This window comes from Phoenix dactylifera, chromosome 8 (assembly GCF_051530095.1).
Source record: "Phoenix dactylifera cultivar Ajwa chromosome 8, Ajwa_hap1_PhDact_Kaust_v1.1, whole genome shotgun sequence".
Classification (NCBI taxonomy): Eukaryota; Viridiplantae; Streptophyta; class Magnoliopsida; order Arecales; family Arecaceae; genus Phoenix; species Phoenix dactylifera.
Genome location: NC_143197.1, coordinates 19,144,386 through 19,168,771, shown reverse-complemented (window position 1 = coordinate 19,168,771; position 24,386 = coordinate 19,144,386). Strand labels below are relative to the sequence as shown.

Genomic DNA, 24,386 nt, shown 5'->3' with positions numbered 1-24,386 from the left:
AGCATCGGTAAAAAAAAATTTTCACTCTTTGAATGCCGACATTTTTATGACACTTTAGAAAGCATCAATGCCAAAATTACCGACGCTTATAAGCGTCGGTATATGCTTTAAAAAGTGCTCAAAAAAATAATTTTTTTTGTAATGATTGCATTGAGCATTATTTGATCCTCTCTAGGCAAATTGTATTATGGGACCTAAGCCATTAGTAGTAGGAGGACATTGAAGAGTCCTATACCATTTCTAGATAAATGATGAACATGAAGATAATTTAAAGGGGATTATTGGCTTTAGTTCCGTTGCTCTCTTGCCCTCGTCTTCTCAATCTTTAGCAACTTATATTTTGTGGACAAAGGCCATCGCAATAAATATCAAAACAAGCTAATTATTCTCCGATATCATGAACACAGATTAATTGATGCGGCGAACGGTTGAAATCACCACTTGCCTCAAAAGCTTAAACTAATAAGAAGAGATAGATTTATTTATATATTTTATATTTTTTTACACTCTCCCTCACATAGTCACATCTGCTCTGATACCAGGTTAAAATCACCACTTATCCCATAAACTTAAGCTAATAAAATGAGATAGATTTATTTATATATTTTATATTTTTTTACATGAGCAAACACAAGATGATTCAAAGCAATCTCTCTTACTCGCTTCTCTGTGCAGGATCAAATATTTGTAGTGTTGTACTGTTGTACATATTGCATCAGAAAAGTGATCGGATGGTGGGGCGGGTTCTCTCTCTCTCTCTCTCTCTCTCTCTCTCTCTCTCTCTCTATATATATATATATATATATATATATATATGAGTCCGCAGGAGCCGCCGCTCGCCTATAAAAGGGGAAGATGGAACCAACTCGGGCATCTGCGGCAATCTACAACCTCCACTCCGTTCTCCTTCTCTCCCTCTCTCCTCCGCTCTCCACTCACTTCCACTCTTACTTTCACCAACTCTGCACTCAACCACTCTTTCCTCTCCATCCAACGACTCTCCACTCATCTCCACTCTCACTCTCCATCCTACTCTTTTACGGAGATGCGTCGAGAATTATGGCACAAAGAACTGGCGCCATGTCCCTCAGAGGGCAGGTAAGTGTGGAAAGCTGTTCTCACTATGGTGCTGCTCTGGAAACCAATAGAGTTTCACAGAATTCTATCAATGAAGGCTTGAATAGGTGTAGGAAGAGTTGCAGGCTGAGATGGCTGAATTATCCTAGCCCGGGCATCAACAGAGGAAGCTTTGGAGAGGATGAGGCTGTTGGGTAACAAGCAAGTCATAAAAGAAGGAGCCTATATACTTCATTATACTGGTGACCTTTCTTTGATTCAAAATAGCATTAGAACCTTAAGCATATATCTATCGCACAATCATGGATAAGAATTGTTATTTAAACTTGATAAGGGACAGTTACCAGACTTTTGAGCTGACGAATAGAGGTAGGCATCAGGCATGGTGGGAGTGCAGAAAGTCAGGCCAGATGGGGCTCCTCTTTGCAAATGTGATCTTTCCCTTCAGTGCCTTAAAGTTCCAACTATCTACCGTCCTCCGTCCATGGACCCATTTGAATGAAATGTGGAGACTGAATTGTAAAAATAAAGACAAAATCACGATCTTGAGAAGATCCAAACTCCTCCGCATGGTTCATGAGTATGACTTCTAGATGTTGAATATCTTGTATGCCAATTGGGAGATATGAAGGGTTGTTTGTATCACTTTAGCGCCTATTTGGTATCGCTTTTTTTTTCACTTTCAAAAACCAATGAAGAAAATAAGCTACATTAACCCATAAGTTCTATGAAACTGCATTGTCATTTTTAAGCTGTTCGTGAAATTTTTAGACTTTTTGAAGTGATGATTTTATGCTTTCCACAAAAGAGAGAGAAGTTGCAAGCAAGTGCTGTTGCCAAAATTGATCTTCATGCTGTATTTGACAAATTTGTAGATAAACAAAAGCAGAAAAATAATGATACTAAATGGAACCTTGGTTTAAATAGTCCATATTTTGGTGCAAAAATTAATTATTTAATTGATTTAAAAACATAGGAGCAGCATAGCAAACATTGGGACCCTATTTGCATCACTGTCAGTTTCTAGTTTTCAGTTTTTGTTTCCAAAAGCCTAAGTCTTTATTTCCAGTTTTTTGAAAATATTTTCTTAGTTTCTAAAAATTATAAAAACTGTAAAAAAAATCTGATTTTCAAAATTTTTCGATAACCAAAACCTATAACCACAACCACCACCACCGCCATTTACTGGCACTGCCACCACCATCCTTGTCAAACCCGTTGCCACTAGCTGCCTTCCACCGGCCACCACAATAGTAGCACCACCACCGAATGCTTTCAAACGAACTCTCTTCATTTTAGTCGGTGCCAATCATGTTGTGATGTGTGACACCACCAGGTGATATGCTGTGCCAATCATTGAAAACCATCTTCGCCACAAATGTGACATTTTTCTTAATATCTCCTTGCATATTTATGAATAATTTGTTTGGCTGAAGGAGGCAGCAAGACCCATTGAAACCTAACCAAGTTCATGATGGTTGACTGAAACATCTACCGATTGGAAAGAACATCCATAAATTATAAACAACTGGTTAATGCATGCAAATGATTCTTTTTGTGTTATGCTACATCAAGCAACCCTATAGCATGATTCTCCCCGCAGTTAGTAATTGTACAGGTTCCAGAAACCAGAATTTTTAGCAGGTTTATCTTCTGAGAAGATCCTGTCAGCTAATGAAACAATTTCATTCAGGTGGTCCATAATAGCAGGCAGACTTCATCACCAGACTGCAAATGATATTAAGAACTACCGAACTCTCATTTGAAATTCTGTTAAGGAGCAAGCAAGGCAACATTGTCTTTAACCCATGACCTCAAACCATTCCTAGGATCTGGATCTGGTCAAGGGATCAACTGTCCTTTGGAAGCAAAATCCAGCAAGGAAAAATTGATGTCGGAAACACCATATTCTTCAAAGAATGACAGAGCATGGGTGGATACTCAGATAATTGGTGCATCAAATGTGGAAAGTGTAATGATAAAGGAAATGCGAACTGACGACAAGGTCATCAGAGACTTGGAGGACAATAAGGATGATGAGTCATAAGGAGTTGGAAGTTGGAAGGACTTGCTTCAGGACATCAATCATTGGGGAGATTTGGGGACCAGGTTACATTGATATTGAAACATTTTCCCAAGTCATTACCACCAAAAAACAAAGTCAAGTCAACAGTCATGCTAAACGCATACAAATCTTTACAGAAAATATTCTCTTGATCTCTTCTGGTCAAGTAATGCTCAAGTATACAACATAAGCAGCCAATATTAGTCTAAAATTTCCATAATGATCTACGACAAGTTGTCTAAAAGCTAATAGATTTTTGTTATCCTTTCACTTGAGGATTTATGAATAGATAAAATGATAAATAAGCAGAGGAATTTGAAAACAAGAAAAGCAGGCAGCCTAGGCACTAACTTGACCTGGTAAAGAGGATGAATTCATCTTCTTGCGCGAAGAAATGTGCTGACATAACTCACATGCAAAGATGCGGTGTATGTTCATGGTGAACCATGAAAACAAAATACACATAAAGAAGATTAACTTGAAAACTCACAAGTCTATTTCATTGTATTGGTTACCTGTCAGACCTTGTCGAGGATACAGTTTATTAGAGTGGCTGGCAATAAGATTCAGCACAAGTTTATGAGAATGTTCTGTTACCGGGTTCTCATATCAGGAACTGTTTAAAGTACCAATGCAGGTTTTATGTACAAAAATGAGCTAATTAAGTTCGATGCTTTCAAGAATAAATAATGAATAAAGTGTAATGAATCTGATAGTGTATAAGTTGAGTGATATAAAGTCCTGAATGGTCATATATTGGGAGTCGCAATTAATGGGAACTAATGAACAGACACGAGACTGCACCGGCAAATAAAAAATGACAATAGTCAGAAATATTTTTCTGAAAGACAAGTAAACAAAAATACAAATCATGAACTGAAAAGTAATAAACATTCACATTGATTAATTCAGAGCTGAGCCCCACTTAAGAGGAGTATATGACAATAAAAGAAAATAACAAGCATCTGTAAACTGGATCGCCAGCAATAAGTTCAAAAGCACAAGACTAGCAATATACTTGGTAAAAATTATCAGCATAAAAGAACTTTCTTTCAAGATTAACAAATCTAGAAGATGCTTAAGCTATATCTGCTCAATTTCCACCTCACTGTTGATATCTAAGTCTACCATTTCAGCATCCACCTTTTCCACATCTACATCCTCATCATCACCCTCATACTGAAACAACAAAGCAAGAAAAAAGTCCAGGTAAGGTTTACAATGTACAACAAATTGCAGGTGGATAAAGAAAGAATCTTAGATCGACCAGAATAGTAACAAAAGGACACCTTTTAAAGGCTTTGTTGGCTAGGGGTGTCAAAGTTAAGACTGAAAAAAGATATCAAAAATTTTGCACACGAGTTCATGGAAAAAGAAACATGAGAGAGATATCAACAAACAATAGCAAGAGCATCACCACCAATAACACCAGATAACTCAACATCAATTTGTCATTCATAATAAGTTCATGAATAACTTGTGAAGAATTCTTGAAAGAGTTAAAATATATATTACCTAATGAATGATTTGATAAAACAGGAATGGTTCAAAGAGTAAATTTGTCATTTTAAGATTCCGTGATTCAGAGAATCCTATGACTTTAGGTAAAATTAGGATAGAATGATAAATATTGCTACTTATGATATTCACTGGTTTCATTAAATAATAATAGTTCTTTTAATGATTAGGACTATGTTTCTACAACCCCATTAAAGTTTTGGAAAGTCCTACATTATGTTGTATATGCAATAGAATTGGAGTCTAAATAATAATCATCAGCATTTTAATTACAAAGACAATTATCTAGAACAAACAACAAACATTATTGATATTTTCACTGTTGATAGAATGCCTATTTTGCATAATTCAATACTATTATAGATATAAAAGTCATTAAACTAAAAAAATAATAGGATTTGTCACATAACACCATTGTTTTGGGTTTTTTATTCATTGATTCCTATTATAGTGGCTAATGACAACCATTATTGAAGCAGCTATTTTGTTTTTTTTTTTTGAAGAAAGCTGGAATGAGAAAATAACATATGTTATTTCTCTTATAACTATTGACACATGGTGCTTAAAAGCATGGTTCGTGTATGTTGAAAGTAGACCTGTTCAAATGCCGGGCAGCCTGCCCAGCTTGCTCGAGCCTGAAGCATTTCAGACAGGCTTGAGCCTAGATTTTAAGCCCAGCGGGTTGGGCCGGGATCAAGTTTACATCGTCCTAGCTCAAGCCCGACCCAAGTCTGAAAATTTAAATAGCATATAATATATATAATATAATATAATATAATATATATATATATATATATATATATCATGTAAAATAAAACATAATATAAAGATACCTTTCCCATATTCTTCGTCATCTTCTTCATGACGCCCTTTGTACCCTATCTCCTCCCTCCATGCTGCCCACTCATCCTCCCAAATCTCTCCCAATCCCTTTCCTACCACCCCCTCGACACCCGCCACCCCACCCCACCTCACCCCCCCCCCAAAAAAAAAAACTCCTCCCCCGCCTCTCCCCCTCCCATCCTTGCCCCCACTGACCCCCACTGACTCTCCAAACCCTCCCCCAAACCGTCATGCCCAGCTAGAGCCTCTTCCTTACAATCAACAGCGGATTCCTAACCCCTCGACAGCGAATTATCAAAGGGCCGGCCCATTGGCGGCACCCCCAGTCCTCATCGCTATCGCCGACTCCTACCCCCATCTCTCCATCCCCTCCTCCCCTCCCATCAACCACCACCACTGACCTGCTCGCTGCCCTCCGTAAGAGCTTCCACGCCCTCCACCACCGCCACGTCAATGTTGCTTGCCATTAGATGGCAATCAAAGTCCTCTTCCATACTCTTCAATGTGGTGTTCCGTGTTCAACGCCGAAGATTGGATCAAGTTAGGGAGGAGTGGGCCACCAAGAAGCCCGAGGCTCGGCCCGAAGCCTAACTGAGCACCGGGCCTGGGAAGTAGGCCCGAAAGCCAGGCCAGGCCAGACTCGGGCCTGGCCAATTTTGGTCATACTTGGGTTTGAGCCCGACCCGGCTTGCCCAATGAGCAGGTCTAGTGACAAGGAGTGGGCCGCCCCAAGGGGGTATGTAGACTAGTGGGTTTAAAATATAATACCATATCAAACAATTAGGATAACATGATAGAGCAAAGCCTAGAATGGAACTGGACTAGAAAAATATGCCTACAGTTATGAAACAGCAGAAAATGATTTTAAGCACGGTCAACCATTGAAACAGCTGTAGTTGCCCTGTAGGTGGCAAACGAAATAGATCTGTCCACCCTTCACGTCTAAGCAACAAAACAATCTCCTTGAAAGAAGGATATGACTTTCCTAACCTGCTTGTATGCATTTTGAGTGACTGGTGGAGGAGGGGGTGGCATATAAGCTGACTTGGTGGTTCTGTTATCGAGATCACCATTTTCAAAATCTGTTGCAGTTTCATTTGCTTCATGTTTCTCCTCAATTTCAATGACTTCAATGAATTCATCTACTGCATGAGCAGCCATACTGGTTGAAGGCAATAAGTGTCTCGATTCAGAACTTTTCACCTGTTAAGTAACAAGAATCTTCTTAAGCACGTTGAAAATGATGAATACAGTTCTTCATTAACTTGGGAAAGGGTCCAACAAATTTTCAATAACATGCTGACTCTTATTCTAAAAAGCAATATAGGTTTTAGCTGTTTCCATATTACAGCTATCAATTTCTTTGGTATCTTGCTAAAGACAGTAAGTGAGTACCTACAGAGGTAAATTTACAGAATTTCTCACTTGGAATCTAGAGAGCATTTTATCAACAGTGCAAGCAAAAATAATAGAGGGAGAAAGAAATTATGTAACCTTATCCAGGGGGGCAGCACTAGCAGAATCAAATTTTCCTTGTTTATGCTTGTAGTCGCCTGCCCAAGACTTATTGCTAGTGAGGACTTTTTTTGTTGTCTCAGCTCCTTTGTTATTATGTTCTGAATTAGAAGCAGGCCCTTCAGACTTAATAAGCTTCTCTGATTTAGTTATCACCTCTGAAGATCTCTCTCTCTTTTGTGAATTCCCTGCGACAACACAAACCTGTAATACCATTTAAAAGGGGAAAAGAGGCAGAGTCTAGAAATGAAAGCAAAAGTCTTGAGGAGGGGGGAAGGAGGAGAACGGGTTACCCATCACGAAAGAGATATCTTACCCAATTTATGGTCATAAATCATAGCACCAAGCACCATAGGAAATTAGGTTATGGATGTTAGCAAAGATAAGATAAAAATTTAACTACTACCTAACCAAACGTTTAGATGGGAAAATTAATGCTAGAGTGGATCGACACATAAGACTAACCATAAATTGCATACGATGAAAAATGTGTAAGCTCAAGCTAATACAACAGTGTGAAGCCGTAATGCCAGTCAAAATCTAATGCACAAGTCAAAATGCTACAATTCATAAAATTAATTTATATCATTAAATACCAATGATGAACAAAAAAAGAATAAAAACAAAGAGAAATATACAGAACATTAGCGAACAGTATGGCATTTTTCTGTGTATTTATCTTGTCAAACAACTAGTTAGCAACTACAAAATGTCTCTCAGGTTCAAATCTTGAAGGAAACATTTCAAGTAATGTAACAGCAATATAAATATATGAATGTCCAGGTACTACTAAGATAAGAACTCCTCAAGGAGTTACCTATTTTTGCTTCTTCACTGGTTGCTGGATCAACAAAGAATCTCCTGTTGGCTGACGAAACATTCTTCTGCAGCAAATCATTCCTTGGGCTGATCTGATTATCACCATCACCATTAGGCTCTCCAGCACTTACAACATTTACACTTGAATCTTCTTCGTTGACACTAGTCTTTAAGGTTTCCGAACTAAGCTGATCACCCAACTTCTGGAGACGAGTTTGTGATCTGCCAGAATGCAGTCATGAATCAATCACCCATACTTGGTTACTCTGGAAAAATGTCCACAAAGAGCGAAAATAATCTAGAAGCCAATACAACCAAAAAGGGAAATAATAATAAAAAGATAAGACATTTCTCATTTCTCAAATAAGTGGAGGAAGACTTGCCTTTTCAACTCCTCCTGTGCCTTTACATAACGCCCATGAGCTTTAATAAACTTTTTAATTTTTAAAGTAATCCTACAAAAAAAATCAATAGAATGAAAACAGACATGTAGATAAAATGCATGTTCCTTATTGAAGAAGTAATAAAAAAGTGGTGTGTTGGGGAGGGGGGGGGGAGGTATATATATATATATTTGTACTACATATATATATAAACATATATATATATAAATATATATTCCAGTGAAAGACATATAAAATATGCTTGAAGGAGAGGAAGGGGGAGAAAAGAGACGGACAGACAGACACACAGACAGACAGAGAGAGAGAGAGAGAGAGAGAGAGAGAGAGAGAGAGAGAGAGAGAGAGAGCAAAATAACACCTTTTACAATTTTCTTGTTCCTTGTTCAGTTTTGACTCAAGGTCCTCTATTCTGCTAGAAAGCTTTTGTGCTTCATCAACTTTTTCCTCCAAAAAGATCTACAAACAAAACCAGGTAACTACAAATTACAAAAGAAACAACTATGCAGCAAGGCAGCCACAAAAGTTACATCATGAGCTCTAGAAATATAGCAGAAACAAGCCAATGTCAGACATATGATGCGTCAAAAATATAACAGTATAGAACAATAGCCACAAGAATCAACCCTGAGTATATACAAGAGCAACTGAAAAATGATAACTACAACAGCAGGGGAAATCGAAGGACAAATAATAAGACATTGTTGTCACAACTCACAACACAAGACAATGAAGAAAGTAATGCAAACACTTTTCAGCTCTCCATATACATTGCACATAACATTTTCTCCAACAATATATGAGCATTATGGTAAAAATGAACCAGCTCTGCATATACATTGCACAAAACATTTTCTCCAACAATGGATGAAAATTATGGTAAAAACAAAATAAAACAAACTTATTTAGAGTCAATTTATAAAATTTGTTTGATAATTCTATCATGGAATTTCCAGCCTCATCCAGTCCCCCCCCACAAAACCAATCACTTCCAGCCTCACTTGTTCATACTCTTGAGTCTTGACTGTTGAATGGAACATCCAATCCATCTGTCATTTCTCTCATTATCCTCTATTTGTGCATGTTCCATTTTTCTATTCAAGGCTTATTTCTATCTGTATTCCTTCTAGCACATTACCAGACTTTACATGCTACTCATCCTAAATAAGGATATTCCACAACAATTCATTGAACAGCTCAAGAATATGAAGATTAACAGAACATTAAAGAAAGCAAATAAATGATACGAAGATACTGTTCCAAATTTTAGAAGATATTATCTCTTGCAAGGCCTGCTAATACATAAGGTCAAAATATGACTATGAACCTCAACAGAAAGAATTTTCCATTTATTAGTTAGCCATAAAATTCTGACTCCGCATTAAGCCCATGCAAACTTACAAGTTTCTGGGCTTGTTTTTACTCTTTTTTCCCTAAACGTGTGGATAGACTATTTTTGTGTTTTGAACACAATAGAGCAACCTTATTGTTGCGCCAAGGCTCACCTTCTATATGAAACTACATTGACTAATATCAATTCATTAGAAAACATCATTGTTGACATTGTTTGCCACTTAAAAAAAAATACAAATTTGAACTAAATCAAGCAAAATCGTTAAAGAAAGAATGGAACACCTCATTTGGACCCACATCTTCCTCTTGTTAGCAACAGAAGAAGCATGTCGGACAACATTCATCATGTTGAAGATCATGCTAGACAAAATAAGAGTTTTCTCCTTTCCCCCACCCTCCCTTTAGAGCAAAGTGACAAAAATGCTTGGTAAAATAGACTCTTAACTTGAAATATGGGATGAAAGTGTTGGAGTAACTGCACTATTCAGACTAAAGCACAAGGCAAAGCATATGCACAAGGAATACACATGATAAGCAAGACTCAAACATTATGAGCACATTTACTGAATCATCAATAGACCAATAACAAGTATGCTTTATGAAATTTTTTTTGAAGAGGCTCTCGATGATAACACAAAACCTAATAAGATACAAGCTTTCTGAAAATTATGGTTGCTTTGCACTTACTCATTATGGAACTAGTGGCAGTTTTAGAAAATTCAAAGACAAGCAAGAAATCCTTCCCCCAACACTGTAAAAGGTTCAAAAAATAGTATTACATGCTTTACATATAAGCATTATAATTCATATACCAACTAGTGTTGTGCACGTGCAAATGCATGTGACTTTTAAAAGAGGGAGAGAGAGAGAGACCTTAAAATATTAGTTACACCTAGGAAGGAGTCTTGATACTCAAGAGAGCATGTCACCCTCACATTGAACAACTGCAGTTCAAAATAGAGGTTGCGTCCAAATCCCGCAGAGAGGAGGAGGAGGAGGAGCCCCCCCGGGGGGGAGGAGAGGGGGGGGTGGGTGGGTGGGTGTTGAAACCAAGTTGATCCATTACCCATTACCCACCCCCTTAGTGGGTCCAGTCAGTCCAGAATTCAAAATTCCTAAATTTTCATTCAGCCTACTATCCCAAGCAGTTCATCCATTTGAGTCACCTCATAGAACTGCTACTCAACTGCATCCATCACTAATCAAAGGCAAATATGTAAGATTTTATCTTTTATTTTATACCTCATATCTGACAAGAAAAATACAAAGGGATATCAGGTCAATTGCAACCAATCTCTTATCAGTACATCCTTTGTTGCCTAAGCCAACAATAGGAAAATAATGCATGTTGCTAATTCACAAACAGAGGCTTAGTGTGGCAATTTACTCCACCCCATCGGGTACCAATATTGGGCAGGTCTTACCCAACCCATTTAGAGTCGGTGGCGGGGATGGCTCCTCATTGTAAAACCCATAGCGGGTCCAGGGTAGGTTCAGATGAGGGCGATGCCCACCCCGAACCTGACCTAATTATATAAATAAGCCTTGATGATTATGATCATTGTGGCGATAATGGAGAAGAAAGTATCGTGATTGATCATGAAAAAGATTAATTATAAGAAAAGCTACAAGAAATATGATTTTATTTGTTTATTTTTAGTTGATTGCTTTTCTTAGTTTAAGAAACATTTAATTTCCTAAAAAATAACATTTTTGTTTGTTGTTTCTACTCTTGTTGAAAATTTTCATTGTTATATTCTATGCCTTCAACTCTTATTTTGTCTAATGTTATGTGAAGTACCGAGATTACTTTTATATTCTTTTTTATTTGCTTAATTTGTATGCAAAAAAATAATTTTTACAATTTTACCTGCCTCAAGGTGGGTACACAGTGGGTATGGGTACATGACTCCCAATTGCAAGGCGGGTATGAGTAATGGTTAGCCTGACCTATACCCACCCCATTGCCATCCCTAAGGGGATCCATCCTTAAGGCCAAAGATTAGCGCTAAAAATGGATCAGATGCTGGTATGAATAAAAATACGGATTAAATAGATACCAAAATTAGCATCCATATTTCTACTCAATGGATACGGATACAGATACAGATCAAATATGAAGCATATCCATATTTTTCTATCCAAATATAGATATAAGTTTGACACTATTTAGATATAAATCAAATTTCCAACAAAAATAATGAAAATCTACACTAATTATATAATCATAAATGATGAGAACAAAATCCACTATCCAGATTGCACGTGACACACAGGTCCATGTCACTAGTCCGATTGGATTTGTTTTAACAATATTAAAGATTTTTACCCGATATCCGATTCAAATTCTGAGTGGTCTAATTGGTCTATTGAATTTGAATTCTAAGTGAAAGGGTTTTTGAAGATTTTTTTCCCACATATCCAGATTTGGATTCAAATCTGATAAGATTTATAAATAGATATCTGAATTTGGATGCAAAACCAACTAGATCTAAAATATCTAAAATTTCTATCAAAACCAGCCATGGAAAGGGATACGATCAGATTTTATTGACCCATTATGGCCCTCCCAAAGACCAAGCACTTTAAAGCTCATCACGATCTATGCTTCAACCACCACAATATGCTAGCAACAAAAGGCCATTGACAATTTTGTATAAAGCAAGTATATTGTTGGATGCTATAGGTCGATCCCCCAGTAAGATTTCTCGAGTCTTGATCTCTTCCCCTCATTCCTCTGTGCCTATTGCCTTCTCTCTCTGGGAAACAATGGTGATTGCTGGTGTCTAGGGACCAAGTCACTGCTAATCATCACAAAGGAATACGAGGTTCCTTTGGCTGGATCTGAATGGAGCCACCAATCGCCCGGGTGGTGGTGAATGTGGTACTGGAAAACATCGCTTTTTCTTCTAGCCCTCTTCTCTTCTGGATTTGGTGCATGAAGTGATCAACTTTTCTGAGGTTTAGGGAGGAGGATTCCAAACAAATCCACATGGAAATGCACAAATTACAAGGTTGGCAGATTGACCAAAGGACAAACCAAGAATTCCATCCACAACAAATTGGTCAATTCATCAAGTTCGAAGAATTGTTATATAAAATACAATAGGCTATTAGTAACTGCCTTTAACACCCCTCTTGAACTCAAGGTGAATAATATACCCCAGGAGTTTACCAAGAAATATTGGACATTCACTAAGTGGTAGCTCCATAGACAAGAGAAGCACCAACAAAATATAATAGCAACAACATTATGGGTTCGATGGGGTAACAAGTAGTTTGGGAGCTAAATCGGGACAAAAATGAAAATAGCTCAATTATGGGTAAGGAACCATTTACACCAATATAGCTAATAACAAGTAGCTAGAAGAAGTTGTCCCTCAGGACGTTGTGATGGTAACAAAGTAAAAGAAGCTGAAAAACTAATTGCAAAAGCAACAAAACAACAAAAGGCAATCAAGTAAACATCATTGCAGGTGGAGTCTAACCTCCTAGTCTCTACTGGTTTAGAAAACAATAAATTGAAATATCGGATAATCATCTTTTAAGATTATTAAACTATACGGTGAGAAGATTGCTTGAATAGGAAAAGTTAGCTAAGTAGGAAAATATTCTTAAAATGTTTCTGGAAATAAGTATTCATTCGATAAGCTATCAGCATCAAAGTAGATTGCTTTGATCAGGTACCAGATTGTAATACTTTCATATCATCTAGACAAGAAAAAGCACCATGTTTAGCATGATAAAAAGATGGTCAAGTTACAAGGTATTCCTGGGCATCATGAAGCAAGTCAACAAAGCCCATGGCGGAAGAGCAAGATACATTAAAGAAGTGATCAATCTCATAGTTTTGAGGATGCCAAGAAGTGAATACAAAAATTACAGATGGCATCAAGTCATCTAACTGATTTAGACCTCAGGAAAATGTTAAATACAAAGATATAGCGATGGCTGAAACAGTAGTTGTAGGCTCCCTAGAAGAGATCAAGGAGAGTATGAAAAGAAATTTAAGCCTTAAATATAAACCAAAACAACACCATGAAAAATAAACAGCAAAATCAGAGAAAAATAAATCCTAAGGGAAGAATTCAGAGATGCAACATTTGATAGTAAAAGTCCCCAAATTTAGGCCAAGATACAAGGCACCCAAGTGCCTATAGTGGAGTGGTTTATCTCGAAGCTGAAAAAATGTCTAAGTGGAGAGAAAGGATGCAAAAGCCATAACAACAATTTATTTTTAGCGAGTCCAAGGCAAAGCTTCATACCACCTCTGAACTCAATAATATCATGTCAAACTAGGACTCCCTCTAGATGCCGATACTGGAAAACATAATTCTGTCTCTTCTCATGTGAAATGAAAACAATAGCTCTCCATAATATAAAAAAATTATGACACTTGAACTTGCATGGCTAGTTGTGAAGTCGCATGACCACTTAATAATGCAAGACTGATGAATTGAAAATTAGCCATGAAAGAAAACCAAACATGACAAGAAAAGCTAAATACATATCCTGAACATTATAGTCTATTAATTATGCATGCCCGCTATCTTCCCTTCATCAGACACTTCAACCATTGTTCTGACATCAAGCTTAGTTGAATGAACATTTTCCAAATTTCGCAACAATCAAATTCTTTTGATCTGCGGATGATTTAGTAAATCATCGAACCAATCCCTTTGCTCTGATCTGTTAATGATAAATGCATTATAATTCTTTATTCAAATGTTAGTTGGTATAAATAAGATTTATAGAAACTTCTATCATTTATTGTTTGTTCTAGTTTCTGCCCTTTTTTCTACAATCTTAGATTGCTTTAAATAGGGATACTTGTCAAACGAGGATCCTAAAGCTAAATTGAAATAGTTGCCACCAGGGTCGGCGGAACCGTCCCGAACCGGGCGGTTCCGGCCGTTCCGACGGCTGACCAGCACAATTCCGATAATGAAAACGAAATCCATTACCAGAGAGGAAGAAGAAAAGGACGGAAGAGAGATGGAGGTGGAGGTCGGTGGAGGCCCGCAGAGGCCGGTCCTCCAAGCTCTGCGACTCTGCATCCGGCAAACAAGACCAAACCCCTGTTTCGAACGAAACAGGGGACCCACCTTGTTTTCTAGCCAGGAGGTTTCCTCCACCTCCTTCCCGAGTCACAGGCCTTCGACGGCCCACCACCGGCCTCCCTCCCTCCCTCTCCCCCTTCTCTCTCTTTTTCTCTCCCCCGCCTCCTTTACTGTGTCGGTGTGGGCCCGGCACAGCATAGCGCGGGCCCAGCACGACACGGGCCCATACTGACTTGTCCCGCCAAACAACCGATATGCTGCCCAGTATCGGTTCCGCCGATATTGGTTGCAACAAAATTCTTATGGATGGATTTCCACCTTTTTTCTATTAAATCTGCCATCTCTTTTATCTTTATAATCATTTCATTAGATAATTATACATATATCTTCTAATAAAATTTTGTATTCCTTCTATTGAAAAACAAAGATATAAATAGAGCTTCATCTAAAAATTTGATTATGAATAGGGAAATATATAACTTAAATCATAAGCAAAGACCGATTACAATTAAGAATAAAAATTTGCTGGAGTTCTATATGCTAGCAATAATTTTTGATGAACTTTCATTTTTATGGAACCTAATCAAGATGAACAGCTAGTTCAAGTTGTCTTCGTTAGGTTCTAAGAAACTTAATTGGCTTATGGCAACAAGGAGTGCACAAGTCGTTTGAAAGCAGGAAACTTTTTATATAAACTTTGGTCAATTACAAATTGAAGGGGACTGCCTTGGTGAAATGTGATATATATTAAGGAAGCAGAATTCTTTTGGCCACTCGCTTCAAGAGTTTGGAAGAAAAATCAAAAAGTTAACATCCTTTCTGTTTCCTTATTAGACCCCTAAAAACTACCAAACAAAGGATAATTTGGTTAGATAATAAATAAGGGCTAATTATAGTATTTTGACGTATCTACTGACACAAAGAAAGTCACATTTTATTTATGAATGTACGAAAAAAAAAAAATAAAGCTTCAGAAACATTTAATAAGACAAGCTTCCTATTAGCTACTTCAGATGTTTCACATGTTCAAACAAAAAAAATGCCATAATAGAAATTCATGACATTATTGTACCTATAGATAACAAAAGTAAAAGAATTTCGAGTATCAATTCCATGCAGACAAATGTAAAGGCAATAGGTATCGTCTAATGAAAATAACTGCTTTTCTTCTAAATGAACTAACCATCACCAATGCAGTAATGACAATAAAAAAAATACAGTATTGAAGAAAAAACACCAACCTCTAGTTGAGATTTATGATCATCAAGCATCTCAATATCCAACTGTATTTGCTTTAACTGCAAAAAGTTAATGAAGGGGGGAAAAAAAGCATAAGTTGGGGAAAAAATGCAGTAGTAAACATTAGCAAAAGTCTCTGCATCATTGCACTTCAAATGACGGTCGGCCATGTAGTAATGCACACCTGCTCTTCCATATCATCTTTCTCATCATGAGATGAAACCTTGTCTTCTTTTTTTCTATCTTTAGCACCATCAGAAATTTTAAGGCTTCCAGAGATATCACTTTCTCCATCCATACGCTGCTTCTTCCTATACCTTCTTTCACTGGTATAACCACAAATGATTCATTATAAAGCAAAATTCAGTCACCGCCAGGTTACAATTGTTGGTTGGGAAGCCAAATCCAAATAGGAATTATTCTAGAGAAATAAGTTGCAGGCAATAATTTACACAAAGAATCAGTTATGAGTTAGCTAAAGGAGAGTGAAAACATTAGATTAAATACTAACAGATAGGGATCTGTTATAGTGGTGTATTTGTGTGTTTGAAATTGCAAAGTTTTGCTCAACAACTAAACTTAATTTAAGTTATAAAACTTATTCACTGAAAATTGTGATACTATTTAAGCAGAACTCAACCTCACTTACCTCCTTTTGATCGGGGACCTTGAACGACTAGAGCCTGCAAGCAGAGTTCCAAAGGTCGCAACAAGTGTGCATAAGAAAAAGGCGTGATAACCAAAATATGTATAAAAAAGAAAGGCTGTATCAAATATAAGGCATTAGTGAAAAGTAATGAGGAAAAAAAAAATACTAAGTTCAGGAGATTGCTTACCCCTTTCATGAGAGATTGGTTTATGACTACGAAATGAATGATGGCCTCTTGCATCTCTTAAAGGGGCATATCTCCGATAAGGAGAATGCCTTCTATCGAGCTTATCTCTCAAGTCGCCATTTCTATAGTCCCGTCTACCTGCAAGTGAGGAAAATAGTCGAGTTTCAAGCAGGAGAAGAAAGTCTTGTCCGCTTTGAATATCTGAAGGGAAGGTGTTTGGAGACTGAAGTCAGAAGAACCAATGAATTTTATCAAGCTTACCATCACCCTGAGAAATATGATAAAATCATAATGATAAGCAGTACTGCCTCCTCAACAATTCCAAAAGGCCACATAAACAAGTGATCCATAAAAACAATAGATACCAAAATTGTGATGTATGATCTTAGGTCACTGAGAGAGCCCTTTGAACATTGAAAAAACAAATAATAGAGAAGATGACATAGCTGCCTTCTGGAGTGACAGAAAGGAGAGTAATGGAAACTTCGGTATCACTAGTGAGAAAGAACCTTCCATCCAGTATATTCATCTGATCTGTGCAAACATCCTCCAAGAATAAGCTCGAATACTATCTCCAGCACAATAATTCTTAGAATGCTAATAAGTATGGATCCCCAAGATGGAACTGATACAACTGAACAACAACTACAACAACCGCATGACTCAATTCGAGTAAATGCTGTACCTGCTAATAACATAGAGATCATAATACATAGAGACCTTTCTGATAAGCATGCAGCAAACCTAATACATACAAATCCTTCGTATCACCTCTGGGGGATACAGAATCACTAGCAGAATGAAGCAACATATATCACATCACCAACTGGAGAGACTACCAAAACCCAGCATCCTCCAATTGCAGAGATTAATAAAGCTGTTGGAAAGTTGATAGTTTGATCGATAACAAAATCAAAAGGAAACCAGGCATTACACCACATTTGTTCTGCAATAAGCTTCACGTGGGCAGATTTTCGATCAGAAAAAACAAAGGCATAGTTTTCATCTGCAGTCAATGGTACTCAGTTCCATTATTTTTCAAAAGCAGAGAATGAGTTTAGTTTATATAATGCAAGTGCAGTTAAGATCCAAACAGAAAAGATAGAGTAAATCCATCCATGAAATGACATGGTAATAATATTAAACATTTTTTATAAACTGTTAATTAAAACTTTCCTCTACTGATCATTTTTTAAAATTCATCTAAATGTGGGTCAAGTAACAGCTGATATCCTTTCTTATTGTTTGGAAGCTCTACTCCTAAAAGTAATTATAAACTCTTTTCCCCCTAATCCTCTGGTCTGAATTGATTAATTCATTATGTTCAGTTCCCTTAACCATCAGTTTTTTTTGCCATTAAATTCAATTTTTGAAAGTAAGAGAATGCAAACAAATTATATTCCGGTAGGTAGAACAAGCTAACCATGTTGCACGTTTTTTCTTCAAAACAGAAACTGCATTGTCGCTTTAAACCACCATAGCGCCATCCAGAAAGACGACTACAAAGTCAGTAAAGTCCAAGAGATAAACATAAACTGATATGGATGGTGTCTTCATGCGTGTATGACAAGAACTTAATTGACAGTCGAAGGCTAAAATATAAGATGGCATAGATGCAAGTGTTTTTTCGTTTTTTCTTTTTTTTTTTTTTTTTTTTGGGGGGGGGGGGGGGGGGATCAGAGGCGCCAAGTACAATAACCAATCAAGTCGTCAGAAGCTTAGGCAATATAATAAGTTATAGGTGCTTTCAATTTCTTTAGCAGCCAATATTGGTTTACAAAAGCAATCAATCAACTGACATGACATGCTATCAATCATATATTATTTAGTAACAAAATATCGGATAGTCTTGCAGTTTTACTCACTCATGTATAATCAGCAACAGGTTAATCATAAAAGCCATATCCTTGAAACAATTGCAGGAAACGTAAGAGATACAACTCCATCTGAAAATCAACTCGGAATAAACTTCTGGAATTATCCTGGTGTCACAAAAGAGATCAAAAAACTGGCCCACAAAGTCTTTCCAAGTTGAATGGTCTTGCCCCGAATAATTACCAGTATGTGCAATCCATATAAAAGCTAGGAGACGAAAGGTCTTAGATATAGTTAAAGAATCCTTGGACATTGTAGTAGAAGCCTTGGTATATCAGCAAGAATTTTAACCTTACTGAAGATTTCCTATGCAATAAAAGATGAAGACTACTTAGAGAATGAGATTTTATTTACAAAAAATGTATCAGAAATCACAGTATGTCCCCATATTGCTGATGCTACTCTGGTAGAAGACCCAATACACCCCCATATCTACTCAAAGTACACTGAAACGAATGATATCCCCATGTTGTTACATATTGAAATGGCTTGCAATATGGTTTATATATGGTATAGTACAATTGATATTGATGGTACAATTGATATTGATGGCACAATTGATATTGAAACCTTGTTTACAAATTCTCTTTAAGGGACAAAAGACTAAACCTTGTAAGTCCAAATATAATCTGTTCCTGAACCTAGATGCTGGCAAATCACACTTTCTTTCCTTTAGATTTATCAGAAAATATCTACTTACATTCCCATTGTTCTATAGAATGGAGAGGATAGAAGTTAACTGCAGACCAAGACTATAGTTTAGAAAAGTCATAGAGTCCCCACAGTATGAATTGCATTAAGAGGTTACAAAGAGACTAAGATTTGAAGAGAAACTTAAATGCATGAATTTTAAAGGCATGGAGAGAAAATTATGAACTGAAAGGTCTACTAGCAATTGGACATGTGCAATGCATGTATTATTAATGACATTCACTATTAAATCCTATATGTCTCAATAAGTAATTATTTTCCATCTTGTTAAATTAAAGTTTGTGCAAATTTATAACACAGTGAACTCTGAAGACTAAGCACATCAAAGTAGATTCAACAGGATCCAATACATCATGTAAGCAGTTATTGTATACAAGACAGCAAATTTGAAAACTATTGTTATCATACACAAATAGATAAAGTGATAAATATCGTTTTTGAAAGTGCATATTTATAATCTTAAGAAAGAAATGCAATGTTCTGGATACAAATAGCAATCTACTACAAGGTCTATCAATAAAATAACATCATGATGGTCATTATCTTAATTTCATGCCACTCCCATGTCTTTATGTACATGAAACAATGGATCTAAATCAGTGATTTAAAATGTGGTGAATGAACCCATTTATGCAAATGCAGTCCCTTGATTGCATCTCATTGCTTATATGCAGTTACAATATATGGTGATCCTACATATAAATCAAGAAAATCAATCCACCAAGAATTGTGCAGCCGCATATTCAGCCTGCTTAGCATGCTAGGGCCAAACATGCAGACAACACTTATGTGTCTCCATGAGGATGAATCAGGTTCAACTTGATGTTTAGGTTTCAAGAGGGTTTCAGATGGGCCTGATATGGGTATTAATAGTAATAATATATTGATTACATTATAACTATTGCTCGTAGGCAAGGTTTGCCATCTTGGTATCGGACCCCGTACCGGTACCACACTAGCACAATGTCAGTATGGTATGGTACGAAAATTTTTTTGGCGTACCGACACTCGGTACGCCACCCATACTGGATACCGATACCAAACCGGTATGGTACAATATGCTCCGTACTACCTGATTCGGGTCGATACGGCATACCATACTCATAGGTATTAATATTTAATACTAAATAGTAAGTGCTACTTGTTAGTCATTATTTGTTATTAATATTTCTATTATTTCGAAAGTATTACTAATATTATTGCTTTTTTTATTGTACTTAATATGTTTTATTTATTTTAAATAGTTAAAAAGGGTAACCACATATGTAGCCTGTTACCATATATACATTACGCAATCCCTTGACCATGCTATTTGCCTGCATACAACAGCTGCCTTTTAAAGCACTATGTAAATTGCTGATGTCATTTGCCTGCTATTTCATTATAATGGCCATCTTATAATGAAAGCGATAATTAATTAATGACTTTATGCTGATCATACTAAAATAATATTCTCAAAACTAAATCTTTATACCATTTAATAAATTGCGATATATCTGAAAATAGATTTTATTATATGAACAATGAATTAAAAAAATTATTTCATTACATTCCATTTCTTCATATTATAAATGCTTTACTACAACAACCATTATTTTATTCCAAAAATCCAATTAAATGGTTGATGGAACAAATAATGGTTGACTATTATAAATGTAAATAATTGTTTTCGAGTATTGCCATTATTAAGTAGGACCCAAATCCATGGGACTGGGTCATCACAATTTTTTCATGGAAGGGGATGCACCACATCCCAACACTCACGACAATGGATGACCTGTCCCATCCCAGTCCCTTCCTATCCTATCCTAGCCAAACGTGGGGCAACGGGATGCCGCACTATCTTGCCGAGACTTACATCCATGATCATTAAAATCTTGATTTCCTTTTAGCTAAGAGAATTCTAAAATACATAAAAGGTCAAAAAGGCTTTTAAGTGATGTTCTGTTTATGAAGAAGTATTGTGGATTAATGAGGCTAACCAAAACTTAGCAAAGTACATAAAGGCTAATAGAACTGTAAAATATAAGAAAGTGCAAGGGCTTCTCAAAAAATACATAAAGAGAAAAGGTGATGTTCTATTTATGAAAAAGAAGTACTGTGGATTTGTGAGGCTAACCAAAACATAGAAAAATAAATAAATGAATAAAGTTAAAAAGGAACTTCATACCATATAAGAGTATTATTATCTTTTTCCTATTTCATCATGAAATTATTGCAATCAAATACATATCTGAGTGATGAGAACTGCATGTAGGTAGTTTTGGAGTCTTGGCACATAGAGTGAAGTAAATGATTTGAGAAAAATGGGAAGGTAAGAATGTGTTAAACAACTAATTCTTGTCACTTATTCTCATTGGGACTACAATGTGATAATTAGGATACATTAGGATTGATATTGAGTTGGAGACAAGAACTAACAGCAAGCATGCTGGAAAAAGAGATTAGCTAGCTTGGGTCAATAGATAAATAGGAAAAGGACATGTGTTTGTATTTATTTGACGGTGTGAAGGATATTTTGGGTAAAAATGACAGAGAGGACTGAAAAGAATATTCCAAAGCTCCAAATTATTAATATAATAGGGATAACAAAAGATTTTTGGGAGTTAAACTCTACAGAGTAAGGAACGTGGAGAATTCTGTGTCATATCTAAAATCTAAATCTAAAGAGGCAGTAGAGAATCCACCTTACTAGACTTCTGATAAATTTCCTGGATAAAAAAGAAGATTTTGAATAGTTTTCTTGAAAGAAGAGATTGGTCTTTGGTTAAAAATAGCAAATGCTGCTTGGAGAACAAAAGGTAGGAGCTAATCTGCGGGAAGAAGAATACAACATTATTTTCAAGTATGGCCCCACAAAATAGCTGACTTACTTGTAACAAATGCACTGCTATTTAGTAGGAAAGGGGATAACCAGTGAGATGTTGTACAAGATTAGCTATCATTATGACTTCTTATCTATAAGTAAAATGTAAACATCTAAATGGAGGAAATGGAACTTGAAATGGACTACACAAAAATCCTTTTTCATCTTTCAAAATATGAAATATAAGAGATCAGGAACGTGGTTCCTGATGCACATGGCTAAGATGCAATTGTCTAAGGTTTTACTATTTTTATTAATCATATTGCAAATTTGTTCCAAGTGTTTTAAGCATTCATCTCTCTATATACGACCCAAAGTCATGGGGCCCATACCTCCCCACCCACAATCCATATAACCCATTTTCAGCATATGTGCAGCACCTTTACCCTTATAAGTACACCAATTTGTCTAATAAATACACAAACCATATAAACTCTACGGCAAAGAGAAATAGAGGCACAATTAAATTAATCAATAGTATATGTATATGTATATGATTTACTTCAAACAAATTGATTTTTGGTATCCCAACGATCAATCAGATGCCCACTTCTCTTGGATAAAAAACATGCATTGCACATGCCAAATACTACTAGAATCAATGCTCTATATAGGCACAAAAATCCGCCTTGCGACCCTCACTCTAAAATATGATGGATGCAAGAGATCAAAGGTCAATAGACGCTCAATCTTAACGATCATGAGTCATTCTCGCAAGGATATTAATCAGCTGGGTGAAACATTACTTACAAGATCCATTTTATTAACTAAAAAAACTACTGGTTGGATTAAAATTGATGTTTATGCTCGTGGTTCTTTTGATTTTATCCTTAATTTTTAAGCAACGATTGAGTCAAAATTTCCAAATCTCTTAGACCCCAAATGCAGTGTGGCAGGTATATTATCCAAAATCATTTTTCACTGTTCCATTCGATTACCAATTTCCACTGAAACACTACAAAGTTCAACCATCTTCACAATACCAAACGAAACAAAACAGATCAGAGAAACGCAATCAAGCATTTCAGCTCGAATCAAAATTAAAAAAAAAAGGAAATCGTGTGAAAAGGAGGACTCAGCTACCATTCAATGAGTATGCTGCTCAACCAAGCATCTGTCGACCTAATAATCATCATGAGGAGAAGGAAAAGAATTCTAAAAATTCTATGGAAATTTGAGAGAGTTATTTTGTTCCTTTATGGGGATTAAGGGATGATTACCGGTGAAAGAGCCGGCGAAGCGGCGGAGCTCGGCGTCTCCATGGGCGAAGTTGCAGCTCTGGCGAGGGCAACGGCCCCGCTGGTAGAGTATACACAGCTTCGTCTTGTACAGCTTCCGCCCCAGCATCGCGATCGAAAGGAGACGATAGAGGACTCCAGTCTCCGGCCTCGGACGGGACGGACGTGACAGCGGCGGAAGAAGAACAAGAGAAAGCCCTAGAACTATTTTAGCAGCAGGGCACAAGAAGGCGGTGAATATAAAGGCAAAGGGGAGCGGTAACCCAAAATCTTCGTGAGACCCCACGCTACTGGCCAGTAACGTCACCCTGTCTATGTTTGAGAAATATAAAGGCAAAGGGGAGTGGTAACCCAAAATCTTCGTGTCACCCCACGCTACTGTCCACGCTACGGTCCAGTAATTTGGCTTTCCACAAATTTCTGTTTTTTTTAAAAGGCCGTCTATGATTTGAATTGTAACATTAAATTCGACACATGGCACTTTATGATCCAACTAATTAATCCAATCTGCAAACAATCTACTTTAAATCGTTTCATATTTAATATAAATATATTTGAGTGATAAATCGATCAATTAGTCTAGGCCCATTTATTAAAAGGATCAAATTAAGATTTAGACTTCTCGCTTGTTTAATTCATTTTGACCCATTTAATAATTAGATTAGATTGTGTATTTTTGACTCTAGCTTTTCGATCTAGACGCTCCAAGAATTCCAAGCTCCGGGAATCAAGAAGCTAATGATAAATAAGAAAATTTCTCTTCATCTAAACCTAATGTATATCTAACGCGGCCCGATCTAATTGCCATCCATACAATAGTATCAATTTTCCATTATGCTCATCTCCATATTTGGTAACTTGTCGAGATAAAAAAATGTTGAGGTAAAAACTTGACCTAAAAGGGAGCTTGCATGAGTCTTGGCCACATGTTGGAGTAATAATATTTATTTATTTTATTATATTTATTAAT

At 36.6% G+C, this 24,386-nt stretch overlaps 1 protein-coding gene and 1 long non-coding RNA gene across 2 annotated transcripts; both read right to left on the bottom strand.

Annotated features, from left to right (window-relative positions):
• Positions 1 to 4,019: 4,019 nt before the first annotated feature.
• LOC103715485 (Zinc finger C-x8-C-x5-C-x3-H type family protein) lies at positions 4,020 to 23,689 on the bottom strand. The gene is made up of 11 exons (XM_008803117.5): positions 23,399 to 23,689; positions 16,727 to 16,864; positions 16,540 to 16,573; positions 16,075 to 16,216; positions 15,893 to 15,949; positions 8,600 to 8,697; positions 8,221 to 8,292; positions 7,836 to 8,059; positions 6,998 to 7,206; positions 6,494 to 6,706; positions 4,020 to 4,321 (listed from the first exon to the last, which is right to left on the bottom strand). The coding sequence occupies exons 1-11, from the start codon at positions 23,523 to 23,525 to the stop codon at positions 4,226 to 4,228; spliced, it is 1,410 nt and encodes a 469-aa protein (XP_008801339.3). The 5' UTR covers positions 23,526 to 23,689; the 3' UTR covers positions 4,020 to 4,225.
• On the bottom strand, positions 17,598 to 18,915 carry LOC148702716 (uncharacterized). Its single transcript, XR_015968064.1, has 3 exons — positions 18,785 to 18,915; positions 18,592 to 18,708; positions 17,598 to 17,732 (listed from the first exon to the last, which is right to left on the bottom strand). It is a non-coding gene; the product is annotated as an uncharacterized LOC148702716 (long non-coding RNA).
• Positions 23,690 to 24,386: the final 697 nt, after the last annotated feature.